Genomic DNA, 23,289 nt, shown 5'->3' with positions numbered 1-23,289 from the left:
GCATTTTAAATAAATGAGGATATATGTTGTTAAATTAGACATTGGGGAATTCAATAAAAATGTGGTACGCTATCACGTATCTCGGCAAGTTTATTGGAAATCTGGATAAACGAATGGGTATTACAATTAGCTCCCAGTAATTCACTTGTGTGAGCTTCATTTGGGGAAAATTGCAGTTTGTTTTACAATACATTTTGGTTGCACACCTGCTGTTTGGTGCCTTGCCCAGGAGTGTTTCAATAAATAATGAGTTGCTGCCTGCATGCACGCATTGCAGCTAAGTTCAAGAATCTGATTTTACAGCACAAAAAGGTGACCCATTTGGTTGTTGTGCTATTTAGCAAGTGTGCTGCTGTTCAACAAAAAGGTGACGATCGTGCATAAAACTGTCATGTTTAATTTATGAAGGTCATAATTTTTTTTCAATGGATAAATTATTAAATACTGTGTCACACTGTGCACACAGCAACTCTTTAATAGATACAAAGCACTGAGAAGGAACAGTGTGCTTCCATAAGCATTTGAACTACTGAAGACACCTACGTGTATGCTAGGCATCCAACTATAGAAATATAGTAATATGTGCATTTTTGAATCAAAGATCTGAGCTTTAAGTCCAAAAGGATAAGTGGGTCTCCAAGCATCTATTAACAATGTGCTGTGTCAGTTCCTCAGTAACCATTCTCATTCATAATAGAGAGAGACTTGGCCAGATTTATTCATTGTGCAAACAACAGGAATTCTGCAGGTGCTGGAAATTCAAGCAACACACATCAAAGTTGCTGGTGAACGCAGCAGGCCAGGCAGCATCTGTAGGAAGAGGTGCAGTCGACGTTTCAGGCCGAGACCCTTCGTCAGGACTAACTGAAGGAAGAGTGAGTAAGGGATTTGAAAGTTGGAGGGGGAGGGGGAGATCCAAAATGATAGGAGAAGACAGGAGGGGGAGGGATGGAGCCAAGAGCTGGACAGGTGATCGGCAAAAGGGGATACGAGAGGATCATGGGACAGGAGGTCCGGGAAGAAAGACAAGGGGGGGGGGGGGGACCCAGAGGATGGGCAAGAGGTATATTCAGAGGGACAGAGGGAGAAAAAGGAGAGTGAGAGAAAGAATGTGTGCATAAAAATAAGTAACAGATGGGGTATGAGGGGGAGGTGGGGCCTAGCGGAAGTTAGAGAAGTCGATGTTCATGCCATCAGGTTGGAGGCTACCCAGACGGAATATAAGGTGTTGTTCCTCCAACCTGAGTGTGGCTTCATCTTTACAGTAGAGGAGGCCGTGGATAGACATGTCAGAATGGACATGGGATGTGGAATTAAAATGTGTGGCCACTGGGAGATCCTGCTTTCTCTGGCGGACAGAGCGTAGATGTTCAGCAAAGCGGTCTCCCAGTCTGCGTCGGGTCTCGCCAATATATAAAAGGCCACATCGGGAGCACCGGACGCAGTATATCACCCCAGTTGACTCACAGGTGAAGTGTTGCCTCACCTGGGAGGACTGTTTGGGGCCCTGAATGGTGGTAAGGGAGGAAGTGTAAGGGCATGTGTAGCACTTGTTCCGCTTACACAGATAAGTGCCAGGAGGGAGATCAGTGGGGAGGGATGGTGGGGACGAATGGACAAGGGTGTTGTGTAGGGAGCGATCCCTGCGGAATGCAGAGAGAGGAGGGGAGGGAAAGATGTGCTTAGTGATGGGATCCCGTTGGAGGTGGCAGAAGTTACGGAGAATAATATGTTGGACCCGGAGGCTGGTGGGGTGGTAGGTGAGGACCAGGGGAACCCTATTCCTAGTGGGGTGGCGGGAGGATGGAGTGAGAGCAGATGTCCGTGAAATGGGGGAGATGCGTTTAAGAGCAGAGTTGATAGTGGAGGAAGGGAAGCCCCTTTCTTTAAAAAATGAAGACATCTCCCTCGTTCTAGAATGAAAAGCCTCATCCTGAGAGCAGATGCGGCGGAGACGGAGGAATTGCGAGAAGGGGATGGCGTTTTTGCAAGAGACAGGGTGAGAAGAGGAATAGTCCAGATAGCTGTGAGAGTCAGTAGGCTTATAGTAGACATCAGTGGATAAGCTGTCTCCAGAGACAGAGACAGAACGATCTAGAAAGGGGAGGGAAGTGTTGGAAATGGACCAGGTAAATTTGAGGGCAGGGTGAAAGTTGGAGGCAAAGTTAATAAAGTCAACGAGTTCTGCATGCGTGCAGGAAGCAGCGCCAATGCAGTCGTCGATGTAGCGAAGGAAAAGTGGGGGACAGATACCAGAATAGGCACAGAACATAGATTGTTCCACAAATCCAACAAAAAGGCAGGCATAGCTAGGACCCATACGGGTGCCCATAGCTGCACCTTTAGTTTGAAGGAAGTGGGAGGAGCCAAAGGAGAAACTATTAAGAGTAAGGACTAATTCCGCTTGACGGAGCAGAGTGGTGGTAGAGGGGAACTGATTAGGTCTGGAATCCAAAAAGAAGCGTAGAGCTTTGAGACCTTCCTGATGGGGGATGGAAGTATATAAGGACTGGACATCCATGGTGAAAATAAAGCGGTGAGGGCCAGGGAACTTAAAATCATTGAAAAGTTTAAGAGCGTGAGAAGTGTCACGAACATAGGTCGGAAGGGATTGAACAAGGGTTGAACACATGCCCTTACACTTCCTCCCTTACCACCATTCAGGGCCCCAAACAGTCCTTCCAGGTGAGTCAACACTTCACCTGTGAGTCGACTGGGGTGATATACTGCGTCCGGTGCTCCCGATGTGGCCTTTTATATATTGGCGAGACCCGACGCAGACTGGGAGACCGCTTTGCTGAACATCTACGCTCTGTCCGCCAGAGAAAGCAGGATCTCCCAGTGGCCACACATTTTAATTCCACATCCCATGCCCATTCTGACATGTCTATCCACGGCCTCCTCTACTGTAAAGATGAAGCCACACTCAGGTTGGAGGAACAACACCTTATATTCCGTCTGGGTAGCCTCCAACCTGATGGCATGAACATCGACTTCTCTAACTTCCGCTTGGCCCCAACTCCCCCTCGTACCCCATCTGTTACTTATTTTTATGCACACATTCTTTCTCTCACTCTCCTTTTTCTCCCTCTGTCCCTCTGAATATACCTCTTGCCCATCCTCTGGGTCCCTCCCCCCCCTTGTCTTTCTTCCCGGACCTCCTGTCCCATGATCCTCTCGTATCCCCTTTTGCCAATCACCTGTCTAGCTCTTGGCTCCATCCCTCCCCCTCCTGTCTTCTCCTATCATTTTGGATCTCCCCCTCCCCCTCCAACTTTCAAATCCCTTACTTACTCTTCCTTCAGTTAGTCCTGACGAAGGGTCTCGGCCTGAAACGTCGACTGCACCTCTTCCTACAGATGCTGCCTGGCCTGCTGCGTTCACCAGCCACTTTGATGTGTGTTGCTTTATTCAGTGTGCATCATTTTTGATCATTCCTGACTGATGTTTTTGCAGAGGGATTGTGTACAGATTAAATGCTGCATTGTTTATTGTACAATATTAATGTTTCAAAAGTAGTTCATTGGCACTTAGGTGCTTTGGGATATTCTGAGCATTCTAAAGGTCCAAATCTTAATTTTAGGATCTGTAGGTTGGGGAGAGCATGTGGATAGGATGGATGACTGACCTACACGTTTTCCCCATACTTGCTCAGCCAGCTTCACCTGTGAGTGTACCCCATGATGATCTTTGGCAGGGAAGGCTCATACCAACTTTTCAGTTGGAAAGTAATGTAGTATTAGGCATTCAATGAAGTGACAATAAATGAGCAAATCATGCTAATTCTGTTATTTTACTTGTTTCCAGTTGTGCTGCTGGATACAACAGCTGCACTCGGAGAACCTGGATGGAAGGCCTACCCAGTAAATGGGGTGAGTTGCAAATGTTATTCATTTACTTTGTGCTTAGAACTGGTGGGTCATAAATGGCAGCTTAACTAACAAAGAAATCAGACCTTCACATTTGTAACTCTGGTCATTGTCATGGCTTGTTTTGCTTTTACAGAGTTTTTATTATGTATGGAATAAACCTATAACATAATTGCTCAAGAGTGAGTATGGTGAATATTCTAAAGTCATTAATGATAGAACCTTGGATTAAACCACATTAAGATGTCACAGTGGAAAAGATGATATCAATGTGATCTTTTTAAACTGATTATTTATCCTTTTGCTAATTAAATTATTGGAGTGCTAAGAAGTGTATGGCTGATGCCGTTGTTACCATCACATTTACCTACTTCATTGCTACTGTGGTTGATGTTACGTGAAGTGCCAATGAAGCCACAAATTCCACTATGTTGCATTTCTGATATATTCTCACTGAGATCACTCCAGAAAATGGTCTGATGCAGTATTGTCACATAATGGTCTGACAAATCCACGTAGAGCTCTGTTCTAAGCGCAGATTTTATTTTCCTCCTGGAAGCTTCAGTACGACAGCATGTGTATACAGTTTTTAACAGCAATAAATTTGTGAAAAAATGCAGTAAGCACTGTGTAAAAGATTAAACATATTGCAGCCAGGTCTGTACATTGTATAATACCTGACACTTCTTGCCCACTCACAATCTATCTGTTCCCCTCGGCAGACTCTGTGTCTTCCTCCTCCACTCAGCTCTGTGATATCGGTAAATTTCTATACATTATGCACTGCCCTTTTATTTAAGCCATTAAGTCATTTCAACCAGGTGGTGCCTCTGCCTAGATTTGATGCTGAGCTTGGATGCTGTAAGTGTGGAGTTTGTGCAATGTTCCTGTGACTGTGTGTGTTTCTCCTGGATATTCCATTTCGCTCCTATATTCCAAACATGTATAGATGGTAGGCTAATTCGCCACTGTAAAGGGTCCATGAAGAATCAGAGAGGAGTTGATAGGCATGAAAGGGAAAATAGATTATTGAGAAATAAGTGAACAGGATTAAGTTGATCGCCCTGAGAACTGGCAGGGACTCAATGGCTGAATAGTCTGCCTTGTCATAAGAAAATATTAAAGTATTAAGATAAATCGTACATAGGTGAAGGCCCAGCACTAATCACTTTGCCCTTAACTGGTTATAGACACATTTAACCTTTTTTAATTTTTTAATCAATCTTATCTCCATGCTAATTTATTGTCATCAATCCCACAAACATCTACTTTACATGACAAACATGTCTGAAGCTTGACCAAAATGCCTTATAATCATCCAGATATATGACATCCACTGGGAGCTATCATCTCCTTAGCTATTTTCATTTTCATAAAAAACTTAATTTTTTTTAAACACGATTTAAATTTATTGAAACTATTTTGAATATACACTCCTCCCCAAGTTTAGGATTCCTGGGTAGAAGACCTGAGCTCTGCTGTTTCCTCTTCCTTGGGGTTTTGCCGCCCGCACTTCAATGAGGGTTTTTTAAAGTCTCTTAAAACAGGGATCTGCCAATTGAATCTGTACAGAGTTCAGCTGACTTTTGAAGCCGAACACCATTCAGTTCGATGCTAATGAAATGTATTAGAGACAGAAGTACGTATTATTAGGCAGAGATAGTTTTTATTTCTGAAATAATTTAGTGAACTCAGTTGTAAGTTAAAATAGTAAATTGATATTATCTTTAGAATTGGCAAAACCACTTAAAAAAAAGATTCTGAACATCAAGACAGTCCCAAACCAGTGGCTTGACAGCCAGGTAAATCTGTGGATCTGATATAGTTGGCTGAAAGTGTTTCTCAGCTGTTAGGTGGACAAGTTTGTAGTCACCAACTTGTGTTGATATTGTCTTGCCACCAAGCAGGGTTTTGCCGTTCATGGGCAGCAAGATGAGCGTTCGGAGGGTGCAAAGGAGGGTGCTTGACCACAAGTACCAGTTCCTTATGATGTCCAAGTGCCCATTAGCATTAACTTAATAATGGATTTAGGCAATGTCCTGGCAACTAGCATTAAACTAACCCTATTTTTTGAAAGCAGTATTGCACATGATAACTTCAAATCTATTGTGAGCAATCCAGATACTAAGGAATTTTGGAAGATCATTCATGCATTTATTTCCTCTATAGGCAGCTTTTTCACAGTCTTGTAATGTAGGTCATCTGATCCAAGAGACTTCATCATTTTAATTTCTCCAGGGCATTCACTTTATTAATTCTGATTACTCTAAATTCCTCAGTCTCATCACATTATTTCCCCAACATTTCGGGTAAGTTCATTAGTTCCTATTGTAACAGCAACTGAAAAATATTAGTTTAATATCTGAGCTTTCCTTATTCGACATTATAATTTCTCCTTCCTCTGCCTCAAAGATCATATTTACTTTTTCTTTTCATTTACATATTTATGAAAGCTCAAAGTATTTTATATCTCTTGCTAATTGATTTATTTTTATTATCATATTTATCTATTGTTGGCCACCTTTTGCAGCCTTCTAAAACTACTAGTACTCTCAGCAACAGTGTAAACCATTATAATCAAATCTTACCCCTAATCTCTTTAATTAGTCACAGATGGGTTTCTCTTCCAATAGAGATTTTATTTTTCAACAGATTCTTTACCTGCTCAGAGAAAAGAAATTAGAGATGGGCAATAACTGAGGTGGTTATACCTCAGAAAAGAAAATGATGAAATATTTTAAATAGTTGTCAGATTGTTTCCACTGTAAAATATTTTAATTCAATGTCCTGATCGATTATAATAAATTCTTTCCTCATAACTATATAATACTATTTGATATCCTAGTGTATATATCCTAGTCCTGACGAAGGGTCCCAGCCCGAAACGTCGACTGTACCTCTTCCTATAGATGCTGCCTGGCCTGCTGCGCTCACTAGCAATTTTTATGTGTGTTGCTTAATACTATTTGAATTAAGTTTGTCACTCATAAAGTCTGTAAAATTATATCATTTTGCCGTCACACTTCCCTAAATTATTGCTTATCAAGATTAACCATAACATTTACCTTATTAAAATGGCATAACATTAAAAAGCCTGTTTTCTAGTTGTTAAATGACCTTTGATCCTGAGGCATATTTGAACATTTTGTATGTACTCACTCCCCAGGCTACTTTTGTTAGTTGATTTGTCAAGTCTATATACTTGACTTTTATTTGGTGTTCCACTTATTTTTTAATTATCAGTGCCCTCTCCAAGAGTGTGGTTATTAATATCATACCTCTAATAGCATTATTGCCTATGTTACCCTTTATAGCATTTGCTTACTGATTGTATTTCCTATTCGGAGCCAAGATTATTGCTTGCTGTTGCGGCCATGTAATATAGATTGGAGAGTTGACTGCCAGTGGGATCGATGTCTCTTGAAAAGTTCAGATTCTAGTCATCTTGCAGCAGGCAGCACAGTTCTGCTTTATTGCCGAGTGTCACTGCTGCTGTGCAAGCATTTACTGACGAGTGTTCTTGACTCTCTGAATGCAATTGATAACAAACGCAAATATTAATGTCCAGAATACTGCACTGATGTACTGTATTTGACTATATTCATTCAATAGCATGAAATCCTGATATGTAGAACCTTAAATCATGTTCCTTGTACTTTGAAATGGCAAACACATTTGGGAACATGTGCAGAAGTTAGGGGAAAGAACAGAACTGTTCTTCATACCTTTGTCCCACAAGTTAGCAAGTTCCATGCTGCATGACTTTATGACTCTAAGTTCTTCCAATGTTGTGTGCAAGAGTACGGATGGCAAACGATACTTTCACCAACATGAGTATAGGCACTGTGTTTTTCTGTAGTGTGTAAATTTATAAGTACCCGGCAGTTCAATGTCTGACGAGCTGACCAAACAGTTACCTCTCTCTCCTAAACTGGGCAGCAGCACTAGTTTATAAGCAGGAAATAAATTTCTTTACAGCAATGTTTTCTCCCAACATTGAATAGGAAGCTCTTGTTTTAAAGTACAGCTAATTGAAATTAATATTAAATTTGCACCTGGAGCCCTATTGAAAACATTTGAAGTGCCGCTCCGCTATTACAGCAGCAATGTAACAATTGCAACTCAAAGATTGCTGTGTTAGTTAAAGCATATATTGCTGTGATATGTAATTCTGCTCAAAGAAACTAAATACACAGATCTGATTAGAAACTAAAATTAAAGATAAAGTGTCGTATTAAATAAGTATCTGTACAGCTGTATATATCTGTACATGATTGTTTGTTTAGTACATTTGAGGAATGGAGAGATTTAAATCTAAAGGTAAGTGAATTGTTTAACTCATACAATTAAAGACAAATCAGTAATGACAATGCAAATTAAATCTTTTGTTCTACAGAGACCCTCAGTGAAACCTCTCAAGACTGCTAAATGCAACATCTGTGTTTTCATAAGAGATTTTGTGCATAAACATTCAGCACATCACTGATATTACTTCTAAATCCCATCAGAACATATGTATCAGACTGTAGTGTGCTAGTAGTGGAGCGAGTGACAATCTTCACTGCAACATCAGGCTTTCTTGATTTGCTGAAGCAAACTATAAAGAAATTTATAATGAAGCTGAATCATTGCTCGAAGATTCTTCTTGATGACTGTTGAAAATAATGTCTGAAAATTGGCAACCCTTTTGTGCTTTCTTTTAGTCACTCGTGCAAAGATTGTTATTTCATAAATATGTTGTCAGAAAATTGATCTTTGTTACAGGTTTCCTTATTGTCATATCTCATCAGGTTGTTAATTCACTGCCAACATAAACCATGTGACATTTAGTTAAGTGCTGTCAGCCTGCACTTGCTCAAATACACTTTATGCAAGACTATTATAGTCAACAGGGAAAGGATACAGTATTTCATCTTATTACCTTGGACTAAATTTAATCCTTGGTTCCAGCTAATTTCAGCTAGGATGTCACAGAAGTGCCACAGTTAGTGCAGCTGTCTTGCAATTACAGGAACCCAGTTTCAATCCTGACCTCAGGCACTGTCAGTGGGAAATTTGCGTGTTTCTCCAGGATAATGTGGAATTCCTCTGGGACTTGAATTTCCTTCCACATCCCAAAAAAATGTTGGTTGGCCATTGAACTACTATAACTTGCCCTTTGGTGTTAGTCCTTGGCAAAAAGAACCTAAGGGGAATTGGTGGGCGTGTGTGAGAGAAAATACATCAATCAGGATTACAGGGAAATAAGAAGAGAGGCAATGGGACTGATGGAATTGCTCTTTCGGGAGCCAGTGTGCACATGATTGGGCAAATGGCATCCTGTTTTGTTAGGAGTATAAACATAATTTATCACGTTACTTGTTAAGGAGACAATGATATATCGAAGAGGTAACCCAGTATTTATTAAGTTTAATACACCTTCATGTGAATGATGGTCTTTAAATTTGGGAACTATGTCCAAGGTCTTGAATGGATAGAGAAATCTATTTAATTTTAAAGCATATCTCTTTATATTCGTCAGTCTAGTTGGGATTTGCCTAGTTAATCTAAATTTATGACCATGAGCTCTGTATTGAATTGTTAACTGCATGCTTCTAGTGATGTACGTAATATCTGATGTGCAAAATGTCACTTAAAAAAAAACAACTTGAAAGATAGCGGGGATAGAATTACTTAATAATGGGCGGAAAAAGTAATTTTTGTACCACAGTGAATATCATAATTTGATTTGTTTTTCAACCTTTCCTTTTAGTATGCATAAAACTTAGGACAAAGAACAGCACGGCACAGTACAGGTCCTTCACCTCATGATGTATGCTAACCTTTTAACGGACTCCAAAATCAACTTAACTGTTTCTTCCATATAGCCTTCCTTTTTTTTTCCATCCACCTGCCTATCTAAGAGTCTCTTAAATATCCCTAATATATTTGCTTCTACCACTATTCCTGGTAGTGCATTCCATGCACCTACAGCTCTGAGTGAAAAAACTATCTCTGGCATTCCACCCCCCCCCCCCCCCCCCCCCCGGATACTGTCCTCCAGACATATTATAGTTATACACCCTCATAATAGTAATTTCTGCTCTGGGAAAAGGGTGCTGGCTGTCTGTTACCCTCTCATCATCTTAGCCCCCTAACTATGCCTCTTATCATCTTGTACACCACTATCAAGTCACCTCACATCCTCCTACTCTCCAAAGACCAAAGTCCTAACCAAGTCAACCTATCTTCATAGGATATGCAATGTACGAGATTTTCTAGTCAGTGGTGAGTCACCCAGACTTACTGATGATCTACTTACTAAGAATGCAGTTCTCTAAGTTGCAGCGCAGACATGCTGGATAGTCTCCCAGATCTTTAATGGTCAAGTATTAAACTTCACAATATAAATGAAACATCACAGCATTGCCTTGGACGAGGTCTCAAATGTGAACCAGATGTTTTGTGGGGGAAACAAAAATTGATAGCAGGCTAAGAAATATCCTGGGGATTCACAGCAGAATCCCAAATTTGATACTTTAGCATGTCAAATTTGTTATTTTAACTTTACCCTTTCCAATATCCAGGTAAAACAACAATTCATTTGCAATACTTCCAATTTTCTATATTGTTCACCATGCAATTCATCTAACTTCAACAAAACAAAGTCAGTTTGTATGATTGTTTTGCAGAATTTATCAGTTCTGTCTGCAAGAGCAACCTTGAGCTACCAGAAATAAGTTGCTTAGTTTCTGTAACCTATTCTCTTCCATCGCTATCTATAAGGAGTTTGTATGTTCTCCCCATGACCGTGTGAATTTCCTCTGGGTGATAGTTTTCTCCCATATTCCAAAGATGTACTAGCTATGGTTAGTGAGCTGAATGCAGTGTATAGGCATCGGAAGAGTGATACTTGGGGTCTGCTCCCAGCGTAATCCCTGGACTGTGTTGGTCGTTGTGCAAAATGACACATTTCACTGTATGTTTCAATGCATATGTGACAAATATTCTGTTCAAAAATGTTTCTTCTTCAATCTCAGCTTGCTGCAGCCCTTGGAACACTTTTTTTTCTTCTCACAGATGTTACTGGATATTTCAGTTTGAATTTGTTCCTTTTTTATTCATTCTTCTGATTGTCAGCCTTTATTTAAATGCTGCTTTGTTGACAACAGTTGGCAGCTTATCACAGGTAATTCATCTTTTTTTGTCTCGGCCATTCCTTAAAACATAGGAGAAGAATTAAGCCATTTGAACCATTCAATAATGGCTGCTTTATTTTCCCTCTCAACTGCATTCTCTTGCTTTCTCTCCATAACATTTGATGGCTTTAGTAACTAAGAACCTATCAAACCCCACTTTAAATATTTGCAATGACTTGACTTCCACTGCCAAATATGACAATGAATTCCACAGATTCACCACCCTTTGGCTAAAATTCCTCCACACAGTGGGGAGGGTTGAATGGACAAGTGAGTCTCTGAGAGCAGGTGGAAAGCAGAGAGTGGGGAGTAGGTAAAGATGTCTTTTATGGTAGGATCCCGTTGAAGATGACGGGAGTTGCGGAGAATGATGTGCTTGACTCAGAGGCTCGTGGGGCAACAAGTAAAGACGAGGAAATCTATTCCTGATAAGCTAATGCGAAGATGGGGTGAGGGCAGCTATCTGGGAAATGGAGGAGATATGGGTGAGGGAATCATCAGTGGTGGAGGAACATCAGTGTATGTTTTACTCAGATTTCTAGCATTTGCTGAATGTCTTGTGTTACTGTATTTGATCTGCCACTTCTTTGCTGATTCTCCTAATCTGTCCAAGTCCTTCTGCAGACTCCCTACTTCCTCAGCACTACTTCCCCATCCACTCTTGTTTACCAGCCTCATGTGAGGCACTTTGCCAAGGTACTTCTGAGAATTCAAGTAAACATCCATTGACCCTCCTTTGTCTATCTTGCCTGTTATTTGCTCAATGAATTCTAACAGATTTTTTAGGCAAGATTTCCCTTTAAAAAAAAGTGTTGACCTAATTTTCCCAATCTACCTGCATATTGAAATCCCTCATGATCATCGCAAATTATCCTTTTTACAGGCCTTTTCTATATTGTGCTGTAATTTGTACCCTGCATCCTGGCTACTGTTCAGAGACCTGAATATAATTCCCATCAGGGTCTTAGTACCCTTGCAGTTTCTTAACTCCCTCCACAAGGATTCCATCAAATGATCCTATGTCACTTCTTTGAAAGGTTTCAATTTAATTTTTTTAACCAGCAAAGCCTCAGTTCAATGTGTAGCCTTGGATGTTAAGCTCCCTCCTGTGATCTTCTATCGTCCACATCTTAATGGATGCCCAAAGTGTCATACCTGCCAATTTCTAACTGCGTGACAAGATCATTTACCTAATTTCATATACAGCATGCATATAACATCTTCAGTCCTGTTTTCACTATCCATATATTTATTTTTGCCTCCATGTTGCCTGAAGTTAAATTTTTTCTGAACTTTTGTCATATTGTTTGTTCTGGAGACTTCAGTAAACTTTCCTGCACTCTGTCAAACCTCCACCCACCACGCTATTTAGTTTAAAACCCTATCTACCCTGTTACGTGGTACTCACCTCTACCTCCTTGCTGAAGCCTCAGTCTTCAGTCTCCAGTCTCCTACACTGGCCCACTCACGCAATGGCCAATCTAAAATGGGGTCTAGGTCAATGGCTTTTCTGTACATCAAATTAACACTCTTGTTCTCACTTTTCCGATCTCTGACCTGAATCATTGGACTGCTCTGTGCGTGCAACATTTTCAATTTGTTTTGGACTCCAGCATCTGAAGTTTTTGGCTCCAATTACACCATCAGATGTGCGCGTGTGATCCCAGCACCCATGAAGAATGACAGAGAAGTCTGCCTGGAGTCCAAGCTAACATCTGATTGTCAAACAAGTAAACAATCAATAATTATAAACAAAGTAGGAAAAAGTCATAAAACTTTTAGCTGCCTTTTTGCGAAAATGCTTTATCAAAAGACTCCACTTAAAGTGGATGTATTTGCAGTAAATGCATTAGCTTGAAAATGGTAAAAATTCCACATACATTTGCTAACTTTTATCTATTTATACAGTTTAGCAGAGAGTAGAGGTGGAGGGTTAGTTAAAATATTCAATAGTACATTTTATGAAAAACAATGGTGTAGGATGATAAATGTAGTTTTAATTAAAAGTAACATGTTTAAGAAATATTACGGGCCAATTCTTTGAAGTGCTAAATTTCTCTGAAGGTGGCTTTAATAGCTGAGATAGGTACGGTAGCTGGGATCAGGAAAGGAGGGGGTGCTTTACAAATAGACATTTCAACAAGATGCCTCAGAAAGTTGGTGTCCATTATTAAGGACCCCATCACCCTGGACATGCCCTCTTCTTATTGTTACCATCAGGATCTCTCACAGGATGTTAGGGATAAATTTGTATCTCTTGCAGGATGCTAGGGATGTTAGGGATAAATTTGTCCCAGTGAGGAAGATAAAGAATGGTAGGGTGAAGGAACCAAGGGTGACAAGTGAGGTGGAAAATCTAGTCAGGTGGAAGAAGGCAGCATTCATGAGGTTTAGGAAGCAAGGATCAGATGGGTCTATTGAGGAATATAGGGTAGCAAGAAAGCAGCTTAAGAAGGGGCTGAGGAGAGCAAGAAGGAGGCATGAGTAGGGTAAAGGAAAACCCCAAGGCATTCTTCCATTATGTGAAGAACAAAAGGATGACAGGTGTGAATGTAAGACCGATTAGAGATAAAGGTGGGAAGATGTGCCTGGAGGCTGTGGAAGTGAGTGAGGTCCTCAATGAATACTTCTCTTCGGTATTCACCAATGAGAGGGAACGATGATAGTGAGGACAATATGAGTAAGGTTGATGTTCTGGAGTATGTTGATATTAAGGGAGAGGAGGCGTTGGAGTTGTTAAAATACATAAAGATGGATAAATCCCCAGGGCCTGATGGAATATTCCCCAGGCTGCTCCACGAGGCGAGGGAAGAGATTGCTGAGCCTCTGGCTAGGATCTTTATGTCCTCATTGTCCACGGGAATGATACTGGAGGATTGGAGGGAGGTGAATGTTGTCCCCTTGTTCAAAAAAGGTAGTAGGGATAATCCAGGTAATTAGAGACCTGTGAGCCTTACACCTGTGGTGGGAAAGCTGTTGGAAAGGATTCTTAGAGATAGGATCTATGGGCATTTAGAGAATCATGGTCTGATCAGGGACAGTCAGCATGGCTTTGTGAAGGGCAGATCGTGTCTAACAAGCCTGATAGAGTTCTTTGAGGAGGTGACTAGGCATATAGATGAGGGTAGTGCAGTGGATGTGACCTACATGGATTTTATTAAGGCATTTGACAAGGTTCCACACGGTAGGCTTATTCAGAAAGTTAGAAGGCATGGGATCCAGGGAAGTTTGGCCAGGTGGATTCAGAATTGGCTTGCTTGCAGAACGCAGAGGGCCGTGGTGGAGGGAGTACATTCGGATTGGAGGGTTGTGACTAGTGGTGTCCCACAAGGATCGGTTCTGGGACCTCTACTTTGTGATTTTTATTAACAATCTGGATGTGGGGGTAGAAGGGTGGGTTGGCAAGTTTACAGACGACATAAAGGTTGGTGGTGTTGTAGATAGTGTAGAGGACTGTCGAAGATTGCAGAGAGACATTGATAGGATGCAGAAGTGGGCTGAGAGGTGGCAGATGGAGTTCAACCTGGAGAAGTGTGAGGTGGTACACTTTGGAAGGACAAACTCCAAGGCAGAGTACAAAGTAAATGGCAGGATAATTGGTAGTCTGGAGGAGCAGAGGGATCTGGGGGTACATGTCCACAGATCCCTGAAAGTTGCCTCACAGGTAGATAGAGTAGTTAAGAAAGCTTATGGGGTGTTAGCTTTCATAAATCGAGGGACAGAGTTTAAGAGTTGCGAGGTAATGATGCAGCTCTATAAAACCCTGGTTAGGCCACACTTGGAGTACTGTGTCCAATTCTGGTCGCCTCACTATAGGAAGGATGTGGAAGCATTGGAAAGGGTACAGAGGAGATTTACCAGGATGCTGCCTGGTTTAGAGAGTATGGATTATGATCAGAGATTAAGGGAGCTAGGGCTTTACTCTGTGGAGAGAAGGAGGATGAGAGGAGACATGATAGAGGTGTACAAGATAATAAGAGGAATAGATAGAGTGGATAGCCAGCACCTCTTCCCCAGGGCACCACTGCTCAATACAAGAGGACATGGCTTTCAGGTAAGGGGTGGGAAGTTCAAGGGGGATATTAGAGGAAGGTTTTTTACTCAGAGTGTGGTTGGTGTGTGGAATGCACTGCCTGAGTCAGTGGTGGGGGCAGATACACTAGTGAAATTTAAGAGACTACTAGACAGGTATATGGAGGAATTTAAGGTGAGGAGGGGTTATATGGGAGGCAGGGTTTGAGGGTCAGCACAACATTGTGGGCCGAAGGGCCTGTACTGTGCTGTATTATTCTATGAAGGAGGTACAGAAGCCTGAAGGCACACACTCAGCGATTCAGGAACAGCTTCTTCCCCTCTGCCATCCGATTTCTAAATGGACATTGATCCCATGAACACTACCTCACTTTATTTTATTATTTGTTTTACACTATTTTGAATTAACTATTTAATATACCTATGTTTACTTACTGTAATTGATTTTCTTATTTTATATATTATCATATATTGCATTGTACTACTGCTAAATTAACAAATTTCACGAAATATGCTGGTGATTTTAAACCTGATTCTTAAAAAGATTGAAGGGAAAGGTTATATTTTAATAACAAAGGTTTTCTCCAGACATAACTGAATAATCACAATATATTTCTACCTATCCCCACATTCCAGCTCCTGCCTTTAATTTCAATTGTTCCTTTCAATGACTTAATCCCAATATTATCTGCACAGTAACGTAGCGGTTAGCTTTACAGTAACAGAGATCTGCGTTCAATTCCCACCGCTGCCCTTAAGGAGTTTACATGTTCTCCCTATGAACCCATGGGTTTCCTCTGGGTGCTCCGATTTCCTCCCACAGTTCAAATGTGTACCGGTTGGTACGTTAATTGGTCATTGTAAGTTGTACTATGATGAGGCAAGGGTTAAATTAGGGCAAAGCTGGGCCTATTCCACGCTATATCTCAATAAATAAATGAATAAATAACTAAATAGATAAAAGGGCGGACTCAGTTCCATATTCCAGACTTAGTTGCATATTCCAGACTCCCAATACTTCGGACCTGGGGCTCAATGAGATAGAGAATTAGGTATATCAATTGAAACTTCACAAAGCTAAGAGTTCAAAAAAATCTTTCTAACCGGAAAGAAAAGTTTACTCTTCTCCAAAAATTTACAACATAAGCAAAATGGATCAGTTAGCAGGAAGACCTCTAGCAAATAAATCTACAGAGGTTTCAATTTCTTTACTAGTGTGAGGAGATAGAAGGCAGGCAGCAGGCTTTGCAGGCTTTGGCATGTAGGAGAGAGTAGACCTGTTAGATTACTTCACGATCCAGTTACTGGCCTTGAGCACATTTTTTGTGACAGAAGTTAGTCCTTGGGAATGTGATTCTATATTTGCCTACCCATCTCTGGTAACTTAACATCAACAAGGTTTGATATCATGACAGTAATCTGATGGAGTCATGGAGTAACACAGCATGGAAACAAGCACTTCAGACTAATTTGTCCAGGACAATTAAGATGCCTATCTGAGACCCATTAGCTCATATCCCTCTCAACTTTTCCTGTCCAAATGTTTTTAAAATGTTGTTATTATACTCCCTCAGGCAGCTTGTTCTATGTTTTCATGACCACCTGTGTGAAGTTAATGGCTCGGGTCCCTTTTAAAACTTTCCCCTCTCACCTTCAACTTGTGCTTTCTAGGTTGTGATTCCTTTTTCCTGGGAAAACATTGTGTGTTCAACCTATTTATGCCCTTCACCATTTCATATGGTCATGGAATAGTTTCAGCCACAAAACTGAAAAGTTTTATTTTTTGAAGCAAACATTGGTTTCACATTTCTAATTTATGAAATACATATAGATATCTATATGTATTATATTAGTTTCAATATAATTATGGAGGATAGGACTGGACCCAGGGTTGAGATTTTTGATTGGAGAAAGGCCAACTTTGAGGAGATGTGAAAGGATTTAGAAGGAGTGGATTGGGACAATTTGTTTTATGGGAAGGATGTAAGAAAGAAATGGAGGTCATTTAAAGGTGAAATTTTGAGGGTACAGGATCTTTATGTTCCTGTTAGGTTGAAAGGAGAGGTTAAATGTTTGAGAGAGCCATGGTTTTCAATGGATATTGGAAACTTGGTTCGGAAAAAAGAGAGATATCTACAATAAATATAGGCAGCTTGGAGTAAATGAGGTGCTCGAGGAATATAAAGAATGTAAAAAAAATCTTAAGAAAGAAATTAGAAAAACTAAAAGAAGATACGAGGCTGCTTTGGCAAGTAAGCTGAAAATAAATCCAAAGGGTTTCTACAGTTATATTAATAGCAAAAGGATAGTGAGGGATAAAATTGGTCCCTTAGAGAATCAGAGTGGACAGCTATGTGCGGAGCCAGAAGAGATGGGGGAGATTTTGAACAATTTCTTTTCTTCGGTATTCACTAAGGAGAAGGATACTGAATTATGTAAGGTAAGGGAAACAAGTAGGGTAGCTATGGAAACTATGATGATTAAAGAAGAGGAAGTACTGGCACTTTTAAGGAATATAAAAGTGGATAAGTCTCTGGGTCCTGACAGGATATTCCCTAGGACCTTGAGGGAAGTTAGTGTAGAAATAGCAGGGGTCTGACAGAAATATTTCAAATGTCATTAGAAACAGGGATGGTGCCGGACAATTGGCATACTGCTCATGTAGTTTCATTGTTTGAAAAGGGTTCTAAGAGTAAACCTAGCAATTATCAGCCTGTAAGTTTGATGTCAGTGGTGGGTAAATTGATGGAAAGTATTCTTAGAGATGGTATATATAATTATCTGGATAGACAGGGTCTGATTAGGATCAGTCAACACGGATTTGTGCGTGGAAGGTCATGTTTGACAAATCTTATTGAACTTTTTGAAGAGGTTACTTGGAAAATTGATGAGGGTAAATTGATGGATGTTGTCTATGTGGACTTCAGTAAGGCCTTTGACAAGATTCCACACGGAAGGTTGGTTAGGAAGGTTCAATCATTAGGTATTAATATTGAAGTAGTAAAATGGATTCAACTGTGGCTGGATGGGAGATGCCAGAGAGTAGTGGTGGATAACTGGTTGTCAGGTTGGAGGCCGGTGATTAGTGGTGTGCCTCAGGGATCTGGACTGGGTCCAATGTTGTTTATCATATACACTAATGATCTGGATGATGGGGTGGTAAATTGGATTAGTAAGTATGCAGATGATACCAAGATAGGTACCGTTGTGGATAATGAGGTGGGTTTTCAAAGCTTGCAGAGAGATTTAGGGCAGTTAGAAGAGTGGGCTGAAAGATGGCAGATGGAGTTTAATGCTGATAAGTGTGAGGTGCTACATTTTGGTAGGACTAATCAAAATAGGACATACATGGTAAATGGTAGGGCATTGAGGAAAGCAGTACAACAGAGGGATCCAGGAATAATGGTGCACAGTTCCCTGAAGATGGAATCTCATTTGGATAGGGTGGTGAAGAAAGCTTTTGGTATGCTGGCCTTTATAAATCAGAACATTGAGTATAGGAGTTGGGTTGTAATGTTAAAATTGTACAAAGCATTGGTGAGGCCAAATTTAGAGTATTGTGTACAGTTCTGGTCATCGAATTATAGGAAAGATGTCAACAAAATAGAGAGAGTACAGAGAAGATTTACTAGAATGCTGCCTGGGTTTCATCTCCTAAGTTACAGAGAAAGGTTGAACAAGTTAGGTCTTTATTCTTTGGAGCGTAGAAGGTTGAGGGGGGACTTGATAGAAGTTTTTAAAATTATGAGGGGGATAGATAAAGTTGATGTGGATTGGCTTTTTCCATTGAGAGTGGGGGAGATTCAAACAAGAGGACATGAGCTGAGAGTTAAGGGGCAAAAGTTTAGGGGTAACACGAGGGGGAACTTCTTTACTCAAAGAGTCGTAGCTGTGTGGAACGATCTTCCAGTAGAAGTGGTAGAGGCAGGTTCAATTATGTCATTTAAAAAAAAATTGGATAGGTATATGGACAGGAAAGGAATGGAGGGTTATGGGCTGAGTGCAGGTAGATGGGACTAGGTGAGAGTAAGCGTTCGGCACAGACTAGAACGGCCAAGATAGCCTGTTTCCATGCTGTAATTGTTATATGGTTATATCTAATCTCTGAGGTTGTCTATGGTTAGTATGTGTGTTGAGTGTGATTAGAGTGTGTAATTAGTTAATACAAGCTTCGAGATCATCACACTTTCTGGTACTTCTGGTACCTTCTTCCTGCTTAACTGTACTGAAATGTGATGATGGCAGGTGATTTCTAAGAACTTTTATTTTTGTGAAATGTCTAATATGAAGAATGAAACACCAAAGTGATTTTGTGATGAGACTGGCTTTTCTTATAGAGGTACAATTTCCTGCTTGTGAGCCCTGCTTTACTTGTCAAGATTGAAATGGGAGACACTTGATATTTGATTCAGAGGGCTGTGCATTCAAGGCCTGCTGTGGGACTTGAGTACTTAATCTAGGCTGACACTTTGACAAGACAGAACTCCTTTGGAGACATTAAACTGAAGCTGTCTGCTGTAAATCAGCAAAAATAATTCTGTTGTATTTTTCCCAAAATTTGTATCTCCCATCAATCTCAGAAAATAATCATTCTTCAACATCACTAAAATGTATTAATAGCATAATTAAAAATAAAGAAAACAAAAACTACTTGAAATATTCAGTAGTGCTTGCATGAAAAGGATAGTTGTTAATGTTCAGGAGAAAAGACAAGCCAGATAATTCAGTAATATTGTGCGGTCTTCTATGCAAAAAAAAACTATCTTCGCCTACAAAGCAATTAATGCTTCAATTTCTCAGCAGAGCCTCTATTTATTTCCTCCCTTGCTTTTCTCAATAGCATGAGATGTATTTTATCTGATCTGATCTTCTTTCAAAGATACCAATTCCCTTAAATTTCCCCTCAGTAATTTATCATTCCTGTAATGTCACAGTCTTGCTGCTTAACCACACAATTTAGAGCATCCCTTTCTTCTACGAAGATAACCATTCAGCATTCATTTACACCAGCCCATATCACTTACCGCATGTTAACTTTTTAATCTCCAGTAGACACATTCATTTACCTTTCTGCCCTTTTAAAATATTTTGGCTGTCCTTGATTTTCTTTTTGATATTATTCCTTGGATTATCTTTACCACCTGAATTCCATCCCGGCACTTTCTATACTCCTTTCAGCATTCTGTAGTATTGAGCTGTTGTTATCTTACATAAGCTCCATAAGCTCCTTTTTATGCCTTATCCCTAGCTTATATGCTGCTTGACATTGCTGCATTTGGTAGTCCAGTGTCTTATCTTGGTAGTAACACATTTGCTCTGAAAACTTGTCATTTCTGTAGTTGCCTCCAACTGTTCTAAATCATCTTCAGATACTTTCAGTCCACTCTTGTTGTATCTCATCCTAGTAAACTTGGCCTTGCCTGTAATGTGCCAAGACCAGAGTGGCATTTTGTACTTATAGTTTACTCCAATTATAGGCACCACTCAAAGATTAATGCTTAATTCAGGATGAGGGTGCCTTTGTGGTTAAATAATAAATCTCAATGAGTCAGACTAGTCGACAGTATACCAAAATCACATCAACTGATGGAGCTCACCCACACCATCACTTGGCAGAGGGTTCTGTGGTCACTAAGGACTTCGGATTCTTTTGTGGTTATGGTTCAATGATGGTTCCATGTGTACCTGTCTATTTATGTATTATGTTTTGAAAATTGTTCAATTCTCATGTTAGTTATTTCCACTAATTCTTCCAGTTGCACAATTGTATGAGGATATTCATACAAATCATGATCTTTTAAATTCATGCTCCAGGCTTGAAGTTTCTATGAACAAAATTTCACTAACTCTTTCTAGACAATTAGTCTAGAATGAAGCCTTCATGAATCCTTTGATGCCCTGACCAATCAGGAACATATCAACCTTGTTTTAAGTACGCTCAATGACTTGGCCTCCATAGCTGTCCATCGTAAACAATTCCACAGATTCAATGCCCTCTGGCTAAAGAAATTCTTCATCTCTGTTCTAAGTGAATGTTCCTTGATTCTGAAGCTGTGTCCTCTGGTCCTGGAATCCCCCACCATAGGAAACATTATCTCCACATCCACTCTATCTAGGCCTTTCATTATATGATGTTTCAATGAGATCCCCCCCTCCCCAACTCATTCTTCTATATTTCCAGGAGTACAGGCCTAGAATCATCACATTAACCCTTTCATTCCCAGAATCATTCTCGTGAATCTCCTCTGGATCTTCTTTTAGATAAGGGCCCAAACCTGCTCACAATGGTCCAGATGAGGTTGTGATTATGATACATGGGAGGGGCTCTTAAACTGCAAAAGTATTATAATCTCCACTTTGCTTTGTATGCCAATGAGCTAAACTGTTCTTGTTCTGTGTTTAATAAATCCAACATAGTTTGAGGAAACGTGATCAAATCAGAGGAATTAAAGGGCTCATAATAAACTTAGCTATTTCTTGCACTATACTGCTGTACTTTTCTTGGTATGGTATACATGGAATGACAAGATGAGAGCGGCTGAGTGGAAAACAGGGTGTAATCATAGTTAGTTCTTATGCATCTAATATGACGTGCAGTGATGAAATCAAAGACAGCTTCTATGCCAACCTTGGTCAAATCGTGAAAGCATGTGATGATCTCACCTGATGGGTGAATTCAATGCCAGGGAGGGCAATGCCCTCAATAAATGGAAAGGGTTACATCACTATGTTTGAAAACTCAACACCAATGGCTTCCTACCAGTTTCTGCCTGGAAACCAACTTGATAATCACCAGCACCCCATTTAGACAGGCAGACAAATACAGAGCAACATGGATGCAGACCAGTTTCAAGCAATGGCACTTAATTGACCACGTCATTGGTCACAGATGAGACACTCATGATTTCAAGATCACTAGAGCCATGTATAAAACGAAGTGCTGGACTGATCATCACCCGATTAGATCAATCCTCTCACTGCACATTGTCCAACTGCACCAAAAGAAACCAAAAGTATTCTGACAACGTCTTGATAGAGACAAGTTGCAGCACCCTAAACATCAGGGGCGATGGGCAGACAGTCTCGATGCACCGGCGTCCCATAGGCTCCTGAATGGGTGTAGCACAGAAGTAGGATGAACGCAGGACACCAGTGATGAAGTCTGCAAAGTCAGCCCTCGAACCAATAAAGAACTCATCGGGATTGGTTTGAAGAAAATGAAAATATCAGCAGGATACTGGAAGAGAAGGCGACATTTCTTGCTTGGCAGAATGATCTTTCTTCTATCTCAAAAAGCAAACATTTCAAACATCTTCAGAGGCAAGCACAGACTGCACTGTGCAGACTGAGAACTGAATGGTGGGAGAGAAAGGCAGAGAAAATCTACACTGACACCAAAAAACTTTAAGATGCTCTTCAATACCATCAAAGCAATCTATGGACCACACAAGCTACACACCACACCCCTTCTGTCAGCAGTAGGCACAGTGCTGCTCAGAGGTAAAGAGCATTAACAACAGATGGAGAGAGCACTTCAGCAACTTGTTCAACAGGCCCTCTACCACGGACCAGGCTGCAAGTAACCAGATCTTCCAGAAACCATTGCCGACAGCCTTAATCTCCTGCCTACAATTGTTGAGGTTAATCAACCATTGCTTACTTAAAATCTGGAAAAGCCTCTGGGAAGGGCAGAATACTTGCCAACGTCTTCACATCAGTGGGTTCAGTTGCACTAAGAGACTTCCATGACATTCTGATGAGCATCTGGGAAGATGAGGACATGCCCAATGAATTCGATCGTACCTCTTCTCAAGAACGGAGGCAGCAAAACTGTCTGCGGTAACTACCGCAGCATCTCCTTGCTGTCAATTGCCAGGAAGATCATGGCCCAATACATTCTCAACCACCCGATTACCACAATTTCAGAGAAGAACCTGCCTGAGACACTGTGCGATTTCTGCCCTGGAAGAAACACCATTGATTTGCTGTCCCTCAGGTTCAAGAAAAATGTATTGAACAGAACCTGGATCTGTACATTGTCTTTAAAGGTTTAACCAAAGCCTTTGACACGGTTAAGAGAGAAGAGCTCTGGACAAGCTTGTCAGAGTTGTGATGCCCACGCAAGTTCATCAGTTTTACTCACCTTTTCCACGATATGACTGGCATTATCCTCTCAACTCAGGAAGCCTCAGAGCCATTCAATATTCCAA

The 23,289-nt window shown here is 40.7% G+C and overlaps 1 protein-coding gene across 1 annotated transcript in view; it reads left to right on the top strand.

Moving 5' to 3' along the window:
- Positions 1-23,289, top strand: part of epha6 (eph receptor A6) — a 729,322-nt gene that overhangs the window by 78,878 nt on the left and 627,155 nt on the right. The window contains exon 2 of the mRNA XM_072260500.1: positions 3,808-3,872. Within this exon, the coding sequence (XP_072116601.1) occupies positions 3,808-3,872 (65 nt within the window). The remainder of the gene's footprint in view (positions 1-3,807; positions 3,873-23,289) is intronic.

This window comes from Mobula birostris, chromosome 6, assembly GCF_030028105.1.
Source record: "Mobula birostris isolate sMobBir1 chromosome 6, sMobBir1.hap1, whole genome shotgun sequence".
Lineage (NCBI taxonomy): Eukaryota > Metazoa > Chordata > Chondrichthyes > Myliobatiformes > Myliobatidae > Mobula > Mobula birostris.
This window is presented reverse-complemented; position numbering and strand designations above follow the sequence as displayed.